This window comes from Trachypithecus francoisi, unplaced genomic scaffold (assembly GCF_009764315.1).
Source record: "Trachypithecus francoisi isolate TF-2019V2 unplaced genomic scaffold, Tfra_2.0 Lachesis_group4, whole genome shotgun sequence".
Taxonomy (NCBI): Eukaryota; Metazoa; Chordata; class Mammalia; order Primates; family Cercopithecidae; genus Trachypithecus; species Trachypithecus francoisi.
In genome coordinates this window covers 129,452,417-129,468,252 of record NW_022681469.1, presented here as the reverse complement: position 1 = coordinate 129,468,252, position 15,836 = coordinate 129,452,417, and the positions used below count along the sequence as shown (strand labels likewise).

The 15,836-nt window shown below is 39.4% G+C and overlaps 1 protein-coding gene across 1 annotated transcript in view; it reads left to right on the top strand.

The window, feature by feature from the left end:
• The window catches only part of LOC117072229 (probable C-mannosyltransferase DPY19L2), a 79,085-nt gene extending 71,990 nt beyond the window's left edge, over window positions 1-7,095 (top strand). The window contains 1 exon segment of the mRNA XM_033192137.1: window positions 6,877-7,095. Within this exon segment, the coding sequence (XP_033048028.1) occupies window positions 6,877-7,095 (219 nt within the window).
• Window positions 7,096-15,836: the final 8,741 nt, after the last annotated feature.

Genomic DNA, 15,836 nt, shown 5'->3' with positions numbered 1-15,836 from the left:
GGTATGAAGACAACATTGTTAAATACTGAGTCGTGAGTGAAAAATAGTTCTGTGACATAGTATTTACAGCTTTGCTCACAAGGAAACTAAAATAATTGTTGATTATAGAATGATTATCCTATGAATGTGTGCCCCATGGTTTGAATTCAGTCAGGATTTACAGAAAATGTTACTTTGTAATAAGTTAGAAAATGGTTTAATCGTTTGTGAATATATATGAAATTCACATACTCACCTTTTACATTGTTATATAAATTTAGGACAGAAAAGTTCTAAGCATCTTATGACGATCTTATCAGGAAATTATATGAAATGAATGGTAGGCTGACATTTGCAATAGGAAGAACTCAGTTCTTAGCATAGCTTTCTACCAGAATTGGGATCTTCTTTATTTCTGTGGGTTTCACTCTCTTGAAACAACTGTAAGTTGCTGGAACATAAAAATAATTTTCATAACCTTTTTTCTCCAAGCTAACAATGAGCCTTGATGCGAGAGTTCATTTTTCCCTAGACCACCGCGTAGAGCCTGAATATGTGAAAGTTGCAGAGGCTTTGTGATGTAGAGTGTTGGGAGAGCTCCCTGGATTTGCATAGCTCTAACAGTGTCATATTCGGGTTCATGCTGTTTGCAGAGTAGGCAGAGCACTGTTTTACCCACACAAGAAGGGATACGAAGGCAAATTCAGGAAGTATGGCAATAAACTTTGCACACTAAACAAAATAGCAGACATTGAACTGACTTCAGGTCACTTATGAGCACTCAGACTGAGAGGTGGGGTGCAGAAGAGGGGGTGCTGGATTTCCCCGTCTGGACCTTGACTTGCCATTTATTGTGTCTGTCACAGCAGGAGTTGAGTGGGAGGAAGTTACGAAAGTGACTCTCTCATCTGTTTTCCCACTCATCAAAACAACACTCTCCATCTAGTACAAGATCTAAGCCAGGCTGATGATGCACTGGCAGGAAACCTCGGACAGGGCCACTCTGCTTCAACCTTGACACAAAACAGAAGCTGTGCTTTCTGTCCCGACAGGGAAGCAAATGGGGAGTTCAGATAGGAGGGGAAAGTGAAGAATGACTAATATTTACCTAGTGTTTACATTTAGAGTAGGAAGTGTCTTGACAAAGCTTTCTGCCAGGTTTGGGACCTTCCTTATCTCCTTGGCCTTCACTCTCCATTTCAGTTGTGATCAGCCTGAAACCCCTGTAGACTGCTGGGACATGAAAGTCTGTCGGAATGGGGGAAGCAGATGGGGAACTCAGATAGGGGAGGAAGGGAAAGAGGGATCAATATTCATCTAGTGCTTAATCTGTGCCTGGCAGTTGGTGAGCACTATGTTTAAATGATCTCATTTACAAGTGGCTTAATTGTATAGCTTGATTATTCCTTAAATATTTGACACTGTGTTTATATTTAAACACTGAAATATATTTGCATGCAAGTTGTAGATTAGTTTTTAATTAACTACAGTTCTGTTTTCTTTTACTCCAATAATAGAGTTGACATAAAATACATGTATTTAGAAGGAAATTATTCACATTTTCACCAATGCTATTTGCAGATGGCTGGCCTGGGGAAACTTTGGGAAACTCAGATGAGGACTAAGTAGTGTTGCACAAGGCACCCAGAGCTCCTCAAGACAGCTGTTTGCCCTCTCTTTTTCCTAAAAGCTGTTGAACTCAGGAAAACTGTGGGTCGTTCTCTAGTTTCTGTGTGTCTCACTCTCTGCCACCATGGGCCCTCAGTGTTGTAACAGTTCAGCCTTGACGTGTATGAGAAAAAAGGTAGGAAACCCATGTCCAGCCATATGATCATAGGTGTTCCATGTCAGCAGAAACCAGTGTCAGCAAGGGGGTGCAAAAAGTGTGCACTTGAACCCTCTTCATGGGAACTCTCATTGGCAAAACATTTCTAGGGGATAGTTTGATGAAGGGAAGGTAAGAAAACATCGTGCAGTCCTTTGGCAGAGTGATAACGCCGCTTCAGCAGCAGGGGTCTCCAAGCCCCCGGCCATGGACCAGTGCTGGGCTGTGGCCTGTTAGGAACCCAGCCCCACAGCAGGACGTGAGTGCAGGGGGAGTGAGCATTACAGCCTGAGCTCCGGCTCCTGTCAGATCAGTGGCAGCATTCGATTCTCATAGGAGCACGAACCCTATTGAGAACTGCACATGCCAGGGATCTAAGGCACATGCTCCTTGTGAGAATCTAATGCCTGATGATCTGAGGTGAAACAGTTTCATCCCAAAACCATCGCCCCCACTCTCCAGTTCATGGAAAAATTGTCTTGCACTAAACCAGTCCCTGGTGCCAAAAAGGTTGGGGACCATTGCTCTAGAGGTTTAGCTTGTAGAAGGGAGCTTGGTACAAGACTGCTTGTAGCTGCATTGCTTTATAATGGCAAGATGGGAAACAAAGTATCTGTCTGTAAAGAACTGGTTAATACATATGAGAACTAGCAGTTTTTAGAACAATAGAGTAGGTCTTTATGCACTGAGATGGAAAAATAGTGCCACATTTTATTGTTCAGTAGAGTCCCAGAATAATTCCATTTTTGTAAAAACAACTCAAGAGCATCTGTCAGGGTTTTCCAGAGGGACAGAACTAATAGGATAGATGTATATATGAAAGGGAGTTGATGAAGGAGTACTGACACACAGTCACAAGGTGAGGCCCCACAATAGGCCATCTGCAAGCTGAGGAACAAGGAAGCCAGTCAGAGTCCCAAAACCTCAAAAGTAGGAGAGCTGACAGTGCAGCCTTCAATCTGTGGCTGAAGGCCCAGGGTCCCCTGGCAAACCACTGGTGTAGACCCAAGAGTCCAAAAACTGAAGAACTTGGAGTCTGACGTTCAAGGGCAGGAAGCATCCAGCCAGGAGAAAGATGGAGGCCAGAAGACTCAGCCAGTCTAGTCCTTCCACATTCTTTTGCCTGCTTTTATTCTAGCTTGCTGGCAGCTGATTAGATGGTACTCACACAGATTGAGGGTGGGTCGCCCTCTCCCAGCCCACTCACTCAAATGTGAATCTCCCTTGGCAACACCCTCACAGACGCACCCAGGATCAATACTTTGCATCCTTCCATCCAATCAAGTTGACCCTCAATACTGACCATCATGGTATCTATGTATATAATGATATCCATGTCTGTATATGTGTCTGACATTGGATAACAAAAGATCCAGTGGACACCAAATATTGTACGTTCTCACTTGTAAGTGGGAACTAAGCTACCAGGATGCGAAGCATAAGAATGCCATGGACTGTGGGGACTCGGGGGAAGCAAGGGGTGGGGTGAGGGATAAAAGACTACACATTGGGTACACTTGACACCGCTCTGGTGATGGGTGCACCAAAATCTCAGTAACTGCCGCTGAAGAACTTATCCATGCCACCAAAAACCACCTGTTTCCCAAAAGCTATTGACATAATTTTTTTTTTTTTTTTTAAAAAGGTCCAGCAGAATATATGCTGGATTATTTATAGAAGTCACCTCTGAGAAATGCTATTGGAGATGATGGTGACTTTCATTTTTTAAAATATATATAGGTCTATATTTGGATACTTTTATAATGACTTATAAATTAAAGATGTTGTTTAAAGAGGGAAAATGATGTACATCCCTGCTGCGGTGTTTGCCTCATGGTGGAAAGTGAGGGAGGGACTGCTACTAAACCTAAGAAGGACTTGTTGGGAATTTGTTTTCTCTTACTTAAAAATAAAAATAAAAAGGGAAGCAATTATGACAAAATTGACAAAACTTGTCAGTTGTCTATAATTTTCCAATATGTTTTTCTGTTTTCTAAAATTCCTCAAAAGGTAGATAACAGTATCCAACAATTATATCTATAAAACTGTTACTGATTTAAAATAAATGATACTGTTATTTTGAAGAACCTATTTAGACAAATGTCATATGATGCCAATTTTACTTATTCTCTTCTTTATAAAGATATATTGTTTTTGAGATTTAATTATGTGTTTAAGATGTATGCTCAACACTACCAGAATTTCTTTAAATTGATTCATTCTAGAATATCCACTGTCGAGTTTAAGATGGTTTGACCTACTGATTTTTTGACTTTGTGACAGTGTTAAGGCTGTATGCATTCAGTAGAAAGCATACTTCAAATACCCATACAACCATCTGTTTTTCAGTTTCAGTACAGCATTCAGTAAATTACATGAGATATTCAACATTTCGTCATAAAATAGCATTTGCATTAGATGATTTTGTTCAGCTGTCAGCTAATGCAAATGTTCCTAGCATGTTTCAGGTGGCTCGGCTAAGCTGTGATGCTGGGTGGATTAGGTGTATTAAATGCATTTCAACTTATAATGGGTGTATTGGAACGTACCCCATTCTAAGTTGAGGAGTATCTGTACAATTAATGCAGCTTCCCTGTGAACTAAGCATATTTGTTCATTATAATTTTTTAAATCAATATAACTTTTTTCTGTGTGCTGGGCATGGCGCTAGATACCTGATCTCTCATAATCCTCACAACAAACCTATGCCATGGGTGTTTATTTCCTCATTTTACAAATGTGAAAACTAAGACCAAGGGAAGCTACCTGCCCAGAACCACATTCTTGGTAAGTAGCTGCAGCAGAGTTTAACTGAGGTGTCTCTTTCCCCAACACCTGGATATATGTATCTGCAGGTCTGATTCTTTCCTATAGCCACCTTAGCTGCATTCACCTTGTCCTAAAGTGAGTCATGGCAGCTTATAAAAACTTAAAATAGCGGCCGGGCGCGGTGGCTCAAGCCTGTAATCCCAGCACTTTGGGAGGCCAAGATGGGCGGATCACGAGGTCAGGAGATCGAGACCATCCTGGCTAACACGGTGAAACCCCGTCTCTACTAAAAAATACAAAAAAACTAGCCGGGCGAGGTGGCGGGCGCCTGTAGTCCCAGCTACTCCGGAGGCTGAGGCAGGAGAATAGCGTGAACCCGGGAGGCGGAGCTTGCAGTGAGCTGAGATCCGGCCACTGCACTCCAGCCTGGGCGACAGAGCAAGACTCCGCCTCAAAAAAAAAATAAATAAATAAAATAAAATAAAATAGCTATATGACAGGACTGTTTAAAAACTAAAGTAATTTAAGAGGAAAAAAGGAAATGAGATCAGGAATATAAGAAGTGCCCTGCTTTATCTGCAGTTATATAATGCACATTGATTTTTAATGTGTACATTCATTTTTCTAGGCCTGGTTGCAGTATGCCTGAAATTTGGGATGTCGAAGATCCTGCCAATGCTGGGAAAACTCCCTTATGTAACCTCTTGGTGAAGGATTCCAAACCTCACTTCACCACTGTATTCCAGAGCAGTGTTTACAAAGTCCTAGAAGTTGTAAAAGAATGACTGCTACATGAACTGCTGCCTATGGAGAACTACATCAGTAATGGTTTAATGTTTTGCTAAGTCATGTGTTGTTCATATCCCAAAAACTTTTGTAGGTAACTGTTTTCAAATAGAAAACGTTTTATTTGGTCAATTTGAATGTCATTCTAATTATAAAAATGACTTTTACCTTTATCAATTGGTTACTGTTTCAGTGCACCCTTTAAAATTTGCTATGCAAATGAGTATATGCTTGTACTTGACTTTGATATTTGTGCTAAGGTGAGGAAAGCTACCTGTATAAAGAAAACACAATGGGTTGTGACAAGGGTGACATGAAAATACAGGACAATTCTGACTATGTAGGGGCTGATTTTATAGTGTAAGAACTTTTAATGCTTCTTTTTTCTGCCTCTCGCTGTTGTCTTTTGGACATTTCAGTGATTATTTTAAGTTCTTTGGTCACGTCAGCCCCTGTCATCAGCTTGAGTTACAGTAGATGGGGCAGACATGGAACGTTTGCTGTGTAGAACTGTCTGTCTGTTTTCCTTCCTTGTGCTCTTTTTGTTCTCTGTTCTCTTGTTAATGAAGCTTTTCCTGCCCATTATTAATTCAAACTCTTGGACCTTGTGGTTAGGAAATTCCCTTAACTTCCAGCCATGTGGCATTACCATGTCTCTCTCTCTCTCTCTCTCTCTCTCTTGCTCTCTCTCTTCTCCTCCCCACATTTTCTGCCAAATAAGTACTGTTTACTCATTTAGTTGCTTATCAAGTACTTATTCTTGGTTTTAAAAAAATTAATGGTAACTGTATTTTTCTCATTTTTTAGCATTATTCAAATGTTTATATTTTAATACCTTTAAACCACTTTAAAATTTTTTCATGTTTAATTATAGTTTTAGGAAAAACTATTTTGAACAACCCCAAATATAGTGCATCTAGAAACTAATGTATATTTGAGTAGACATCATTTATAGTGGAACAGTAGACTGTAGTACATGGTAATTTTTCTTTTACTATTATGATACAATAAAACATGACTAATTTTGCTGTCAAAAACATAAAGAATAATGATAAATGGAGTTTTTATATTTTACTTTTAAGATTGCCTGTCTTTAATAAGACAAAGCCTTAAGCATTATGTTATAATTTTGGTTCTAAAAACCATTACTTCAGTATGCAGAATGAGTATATTTTGTCCTCCTCTTTAGTTTTTTTCTTCCTATTTATTTTTATTTTGAAAAATTTCTACACCGTCTTTGAATTCCTTGTATGAATTTTTGTTTCTTAGAAGTTAATTTGTGTGAAATGAGATTCTTCAAAACAATGAAACCTCATAGCTCTGAGAAAAGGTTTTAGGCTTTTAAATTCTAAGCAAACTGTGACTATGGCCGACTACACATTTAATTATCCAGCTTCTCTTTCTTAACCACAGGCAGATTAACCTCATTGTGGATTGTCCTTGAGACCTTAGTCCTCAGGGATGGTTTCTGGTGCCCACTCCTGGAAGCCACTGTTCCCTTTCTACATTCTTACCAGAGCCCAAGGTCAGGCCTGGTCTCTGGAAAGCAGCAGCTTGCCGACCTGAGTCAGCTGCAAAGCCTGAGGAGTGTGCCCTCCGAGAAGCACCGCCCCCAGCCCTGCCGAGAGCCCAGAGTCGCAGCTCCCAGGGATGCTCCTTCCCTGGGAGTGGCCCAGGAGAGGGACTCTGGCAGTGTTCTTCAGATTTGTGGCCACTGTTTCTCATTTGCTGGTTGACTGTTTTTATTTCTTAGGCTTTTGCTAGTTTTAGAAAATAGGGAAGCAGCCCATGATTTGTGAATTAAAAGCAACATTTGAGCGATGATGCACAACAGTCCAGGAAAAGGGGCAGTGGACACTTGAGGCTGAGGATGGGAGTCGACATGGGTCGGGAGAGGGAGGTGCGCTCTGCTTATCTGTGATTGTTGCTCACCTGAGTGTGGCTGATTGTATACATCCAGCAGTTACAACTTTTAAAAATTTTACAGTTATTTTATATTTTTCTCACCCCCAGTCATTTCCTTCCAAATAAGTTCACATGTAATAAGTAGAAATACTGTATAGGACAAAAGCATTAAAAATACTATTATAACTGCTTCATTTGCTGGGAACCATTAAAAGTAGTGTAAATTAGCTTTTTCCACAAGGATCCTTTGTAGCAGTGTTTATGAATGTAACTCCCAGAAAAATGTGGCTATATATTAGGGGAGCCAGTTTGGAGCAGAGGCCTGAAGGTCCCTGCTATGCAGCCGTGGCCACAGCTCACAGCACCAGTGCTGTGGAGCACCCGCACCTTTGATGGCAATGCAGGGTGGTAGCAGGCTCCATAGGCGTGACAAAACAGTATTAAAGCTCAGCGTTTTGCATACTTTTAGCATTTAAAAAGATTTTTACTTTAGTGTGAGGAAAGTAAGGATGGGCAAAGAGGCGATCAAAATAGCTATAGCTATGACATTTTAGAAAACAAAGTTGGGGCCGTATTTCTTTAAAAAGATAAGCCTCTAAAAATGCTTGGCAGAAAAAGTATAGTGTTAAAATAGGCAGTGATATTAATGAGAAAATGAAAGTATGTATCAGGAATAAAGTGATATTGCATAGGAGTATTGTATTTTTATGAATTTTATGCCAGTTGTTTACATGTACTATATATGTTAAATAAAAAAATCATTAAAAATGAAGGAAGTGTTTTTCTTGGTTGTTATTTTCATTTCCACCTTGATTGTGATCAACTTCGGCCTCATTTTGTAGTCAAACAGCCATGAACTGGTTTGAGTCAGATGGCAGTCCTGAGAAGAGAGGGGGAGGGATCATTGGTCTTGTTGGTAGTGGTAGGTACTGAGATTATCCAAACTTTTCCTGTGTTTATGGTAGAGTCACTTACATTCCTTTATCCTTTTCATTAAGGGACACAGTAATTCAAACTATATATTGGAAATAATTAAAGAGTTGCTAAAAGTTGCCTTAATGTATTTTAAAAAATACATTGGTATCAACATTTTCTAAATTGTAGTTCAGTGTTTTTACTTAATACAAATATCAACTTCTTGGCTCATTCTCTATGTAGGTAAGACATTTCAGCTCTGTTCATTCCTGTGTAATTAATTTCTTAACACAATGACACCTTGATTCTGACATATTTGGGGAATGAGGTGTTCTAATACAGTGGTTCTCAAAATTAGCAGGCATCAGCAGCACCTGGAAGGCCTGTAAATTGCTGGGCCCCATCACAGGGGTTTCTGATTCAGTTGGCCTATGGTGGGGCCCAGAACTTGGATTTCTTAACAGTTCTCAAGTGGTGTCGATGCTGTTCGTCCAGGGACCATACTTGAGAGCCTCTGCTCTAATGGATGGGAACAGACTGGCTGGATGACTGGCCTCCAGGGGGCGCTCCATTTCTGACAGCACATCCCCAGAGCTGGTTGATGGACAATCTACCAGCAGCTGAATTTTACCACGTGCCTTTGCCTGTTAGGGGGCGCTGCTTCAATGAAACTTGCAAGGAGCAAAGAACAGATTAGATAATTTTTAATCGGAGCACTAATATGAGTTATAGATCATCTACATATTTTGAAGCTGCAAACTGCACCTTCTTTTCAGTTCAGAGATGAAAAGGGAGTGAAAATCCTTGATATAGAACTTCCTTTTGTAGGATTACTTTGTCTAGAAGACAATAGATAAATTCAGTGATGTGTGGGGATTGCAAAAATTCATTTTCCACTTTATTACTTTTGTTTTGGCACCAGAAATCCGAATCTTCTTCCTTTATTAGAGGTCAGCCAATAATCAGCGCTAGGTCACAGATCACTTGCTTCTCTCTTCTCCCTCCTTTTTCTCCTGCTCCCAACTAGAAGTTTCTAATGTGAATCAATAAAATTGTCCTCAATGCAGAAAAAGAGGAGCTACTTTTAAACTTCATTACTTCCTGAATTGGTCTTTATTTCACAGCATTGTGTCAGGACAAATACATTTTACATTAGAAGTTGAAAAGGATATTAAGGTATAAAAAGGTCTTGAAAACTTCCCTTTTACATTTCCTCCCATGAGAGAGATTGTAAAATTCTGAATGAATATATAAGAGTTGAAGACTCGATTCGATTGTAGTGTAATTAAGAGACAGTTTTCTTTTTTTGCAAAGAGATTAGGATAACATTGATATTGGCTCCACTTCCAAAGCAAGGTTTTCTATAGTTTTCTATACTCAATTATCTTTAACCCAAAACTCTATGCACAGTGTCATCAAAATGACTTTCAAATACATGGTAGCACTACCTGGTATTCTGTGTCATGGGCATGTTCTTTTAATGCAGCATAATACCATTTCGTTGATTTTTTAAGTACCTGGTGGGCTTTTTTCCTGTAGGCAAATTTAATATCTTGGCTGGGGGAGTTGAATTAAGCAGACTGCACCTTGTGTGGTTGTTATGCTGACCCTGACACCCTTAGTCCTTATGCATTTCTGAAAAAAATAGAAATGAAAATAAGAAATGACCATTGCTAAGTAGACTTGGCATCATGTCATGAAAACTGAGACAGAAAGATGCCCGCAGGCCACCTCTGGCTCTGCCCCCTGCTGCTGATATCCTGCTCTTTGGCCAGGCTCCTCAGGTCTTTACTCTGCTATCCGCTTAGTGACCAGACTTCAGGTTCAGAGGCCTCCCTCTTGCTCTGGAAAATTCTCTTCCCAGAAGAGTACAATTTGGTAATCCCTCGAGTCCTTTACATGGGTAACGAATTTGACTTTTTTGAACAAAAACTTCTATGGCAGTAATTCTCAAACTTCTCTGCACATTGGAATTACTTGGGGAGCCTCAAAAAACCCTGAAGCCTTTTTCCCACCCCTAGAGATGTGTGGCCTGAGCTTTGGAATTTTTTTTAATCCCCAGTGATTCTAGTGCCCTAGGGCTAACATTTTAGAACTTGCCCTCCCTAATTCACCTCTGAATAACAAGGTTTCCATATCTCCACCCAGTCAAAGTAGGAATGGCAAGCGTCTGTCATGTACACTTTATTCATCATGATTATTAATTTCTACATTATTTCTAATCATGGCACCTAGTGTTGACTCTTTTTTTTCTTTTTCTTTTTTTTCCTTTTTTTTTGGATCTCGGCTCACTGCAAGCTCCGCCTCCCGGGTTCACGCCATTCTCCTGCCTCAGCCTCCCGAGTAGCTGGGACTACAGGCACCCGCCACCACCATGCCCGGCTCATTTTTTTGTATTTTTAGTAGAGGTGGGGTTTCACCGTGTTAGCCAGGATGGTCTCGATCTCCTCACCTCGTGATCCGTCCCCCTCGGCCACCCAAAGTGCTGGGATTACAGGCGTGAGCCACCGCGCCCGGCCAAGTAGACTCTTTAGGAAAGAATTCTGTCTTAAGTTATGGATGCCTGCCAATGGCAGGGAGAAGGGGGAGAGTGGCGGTGCAGGTACCATGTATTTATAAACCCTGATTAGAATGTGAAGAAGAAATGGAAATATAGCAGCAAAAAGAAAAAGAGTAAAAATCACTTTGAAAGTTTAATGTGTGAGGAATCATTTGTCTTCTCTGCAGATGCTTTTTGCCCCTCCTGGAATACGCTTTTCTTAGTATATATTTCAGATGCAACTCAAATGTCACCTCCTCTGTGAAGCCTTCCTGACTGCCTGCCATTGGTTGAGTGCATTGCCTCCCACTGCCCACATGCCCATAACCCCATTGCACACATTTATCAGCATGACTTTCCCCTCACTCTGTTCTGTTCCTCATAAAAAGAACATGTCTTACTCCATTCTGAATGCACGGTGCCTCCTAGCACAGTTCCTGGAAATAAGTACTGCTTAATGATTTTTTGAAATAAACCATACTTTATTCAACAATGCAGTACATTCCAGATGGCAATAAAAGTTATTTTTAGGACTAAAAGACAGTTTATGTTTTCCAGTTATGGAGAAGAAATAACAAGGAAATGCGGGACATCATCAGATGAGATAAATATGATAGGGGAAAATACCCTTGTCAAACAGCTAAACAATAATTAACCTCATAACATATCCTTGGTAGGTACTTTCAGATATGGCTAGTGACCGTATGAATTTATTGGAAGGCAATATGATAAAAATAGGTACATATGTCCGGGGGTGGGACTCATTGAACTGATTTCAGTGTGTGGCTCAGGATACTATGGTGATGAGCCATTGACACGTTTGCTGCTGAACAGGGAGCAAGGAACTCTGTTAATTTGATTAAAAGTCTGGGAAGAGGAATTTCCCAAAGGATAGGAAGAGACTGCTGTGTTATTATTGGGTGTAGATATTAGGCAAAACAGATGACAACAGTTGCACAATTAATATTGTCATAATAGAGACAACCACACTGGAATCCATAATCCATCCTTTACAAACTTAGTGAAATAGGTCATGTTTCTTGAACATCAGTTTCTTGTCTTTTAAAAGAATATGGCTTTTAGATAGTAATTAGAAACAAGAGTAATAGACAAATGAACAATCGCAGCAGAAAATTTTAATATACCTCTCCTTAGAAATTGAGATAAGCAAACAAAAAGATCAGTAAGGAAATGCATGATTTGAGTAATAAAAGCAATTTGACTTAACAGTCATATGTAGAACTGCACCCAACAAGTGAAGAATATACATTCTATTCAGGTATATGGGACATTTCCAAGAGTTGACAGTAGACCATGAACTCCTGGCCAGGCACAGTGGCTCATGCCTGTAATCCTAGCACTTTGGGAGGCAGAGGCAGGCAGAGCTCTTGAGCCCAACCTGGGTATGAGACCAACCTGGGCAACATGGCAAAACCCTCTCTCTACAAAAAATTAGCCAGAGTGGTATGCACCTGTATTCTCAGCTACTTGGGAAGATGAGGTGAGAGGATCACTTGAGCCCAGGAGGTTGAGGCTGCAATGAGCCGTAATTTGTATCACTGAACTTCAGCCTGGGCGACAGAGTGAGACCCCTGCCTCCAAAAAGACAAAAACTTGAACATGAGCTCCAAGAAAGCATGACTTTTGGCCTATTTTGTTTACAGATGTAACCTAAGCATCTAGAACAGTACCTGACACATGTGGGTGCCCAATATTTGTTAAAGGAAATAATTGATCATACCTAGAGCCAAATGGCAATTCTTGGGGGTGGGGGGGAGACAACCTTAAAGATTGAAAATCCTTTCATTGGAAATCAACAGAAATGAAACAGTTTTAAACGTTAACTCATAATTTACGATGAAAATTTGAGAAAAAATAAAACAATTATATGCTACAAATTGCATGTGGAATATGACTAAAGCAGTTCTAGAGATACTTTTTTTTTTTTTTTTTTTTTGGCTGTTAGTCTAAAATGCATTCATTAAGCTGAAAATCAGTAAATATCTATACCAGGAATATAAGTAACAGAATAGTTCCCCCACCCCAATTTGAAGGGAATAATGAACAGAAATTGATGAAACAGAAAACAAGTGGCTCAACAAAGTCAAAGTTGGTGTATTAGTGCTTTTTCACACTGCTGATAAAGACATACTTGAGACTGCGCAATTTACAAAATAGGCTTAATGGACTTACGTTCCACATGGCTGGGGAGGCCTCACAATCATGGCCGAAGGCAAGGAGGAGCAAGTCACATCTTACATGAATGTCAGCAGACAGAGAGCTTGTGCAGGGAAACTCCCCCTTATAAAACCATCAGATCTCATGAGATTTATTCACTATCACGAGAACAGCATGGAAAAGACCTGCCTCTGTGATTCAGGTACTGCCCAGCAGGGTCCCTCTCACAACATGTGGGAATTCAAGATGAGATTTGGGTGGGGACACAGCCAAACCATATCAGTTGGTTATTTGAAACCTTAATCAGGAGATAAGAGAAAAGGTATAAAAGATAAGGTATGGCAAATTACAGAAGCTGCAGAGGGTAAATAGATAATGGGGATATTATAAACAAACTTTGTCAGTACATTTGGACACTTTGATAAAATGTCTAAATTCCTAGAAAAAATAGAACTGATCCAAGAAGAAATAGAAATGAGAAATAACAGTCATCCCCTGGAAAGAAGTTGGATTAACAACTTTTAAAAATCTTCCCTTGAAGAAAACAATATATACAGTTTTATAAGCTTTTCCTGCTGAACATTCAAGATACTGATTATTCTGGTCTTACACAAACATCCAAAGAACAGCAAATAAACTCAGTTCTTTAGGTGACTGCAACATTAATACCAAGAGCACAGTAGGGTCAATGCAATAAAGGAAAATTGCATGTCTATTGCAATCATTAATAAAACTGTAAACAAGAACCTAGTAATAATTTAACAAGATATAAAAATATCAGTTCTCAAATTTATCTAAAGTTTTAATCCAAATTTCAGTAAGACTTATTATGGAGCTTGACAATGTAAAATTTTTGCAGGTAAAGAATAATCAAGATAAGTGAGAAGAACATGAGATAAGGGCATTTTTCCTATAAGATGTCAAGGTTTATTACAAGATCTGTAGAAGTATTGACACACTAATATTTTAAAGATTGACTAATAGAACAGAATAGATGGCTTGGGAGCAAGTTGCATACATTTAATAAATGAGGCTGTGATAATTGATTATCTGTATCGAAAACAATGGTATTGAGACCCTACTTCACATTATACCCAAAAATAAAAGTCCCCAGGTGAATCAAATATCTAAACATGAAAAGCAATATTGTAAAACTTAGAAGACAATATAGGATAATATCTTTACCTTCTCAAGGAGATTTCCTTAAAGAAAGACTTCCTGAGACCCAAAAAACACTACCTGTAAAAGATCAGTACATTCACTGTTATGGTTAATAACTTCTGTTCCCTACAAGATATCAAAAAGAGAATGAGTTAAGTCATGATGTGTTCAAGGTATTTGCAACTTGAGTACCTGACAGAAGATTAGAGAAGAGAACTGCAAATAGTAAGAAAATGCAAAGAACCCTTTAGAAAAACTCCAAAGACATGGACATTTCACCAAAAAAGAAATACAAACAGCTCATTAAAAAAACCTTAACTTGTTCATAATTAGGGAAATGCAGAATGAAACAATATTTATAACATAACATTGGCAAAATTTTTAAGTATTGAGAAATGTGGAACATCACGAACTCTCCTTTACTCCCAGTGGAGGGTAACTACTATGGAAATAAATGGCATTACCTAATAAACACAACCCAGCATCTCCACTCCTTAGATACATACCCCAGAAAAATTCCTATATGTATGCACCAGGAGACATGTTTAGGATGTTCACAGCTGCATTGTTCAAAAAAGCAGAAAACTCAGAAATCACTTGAATGTGTGCCTGGAGTAAATAGTAGAAAGGATAAAGACATTGAATATAATCATCCAGTATGATCCTATCGAATATGTAAAATGGTAAAATGGCAATAGGCAACAATATTGATGACTCAGGAAGATGTTGTTAAGCAAAAATATGTACGTATAATTTGCAGAAGAATACATGTGATGTGAGTTCGTTTATAGTGTCTTATTTATGAGGCCAGCAGTGGCTACATAGGATAATAAAACCACAGACTATTAGATGAAAGCGTTTGCCGACAAAATTGAAGCCAATATCTTCTTTTTTACAAATCAAGAAACTGAGGCTCTGGGAGGGGAAGAGATTTTCCCAAGCTCACACTAATATTTAATAGTAGAGCTGAAATTTAAAAATTGGTCCCTGGGTTCTAACCAAGACACCCCATTCACCATGGGCTTGGGGATATAGTGAATCTACTGACACTTAGCTGTGTGAGCCAGCACAAGTCAATTATGTTCTTGAAGTCACATTGCCTCCTGAATAAAATGTGAACAAGAAATAACGAGAAGCATCTCATATGGCTGTTAGGATATTTGCATTGAAATACTGTATGCAAAAGTTTATAGTCCAAATGTAATGAATCCTGGTTCTTTACATCCTACCCATGACAGCAGCAGAAGAGGAGTAGGCTGAAATGGTATGGTGTCATCAGCCAAACACACACCCAGGCAGGAAAGCACCACACTCCAATGACAGATAAAGAACCCAGGACTTCTCTGGGTGTGCTTACACACAGGAGGGCATATGGGTATTTCTAGTTAAGTGTGTTATGCCCCTTGACTTTTGCTTTTGATACTCATGCTGAATTTATTTCTATTTATTTCTGGTTCCAGATGACTAGACATTCACTTTGCAAATAATTGTTGTGGCTCCATGTTTGCTCCAGACACAGAGCTTTCATTATCACCCAAAGATCCCTGTGGGAACCAAAAGAATCTAACTGAACCAAGATTTCTGCCAGAATCAACTTCCTGCAGCCAGGAGGCTTTATCATTCACAGTCTGTGCAAAGGATTTTTTGTTTTTTTTAAAGAAAAACAGACTCCTTTATTGATTTCTCCTTTTACCCTGCCTCTCCTTGCCCCTTATTTTGCCCTGACTTTGGGATCTCACCCTGCATGGAAAGGGATTGGTGGGCATATTCCTACTTTTG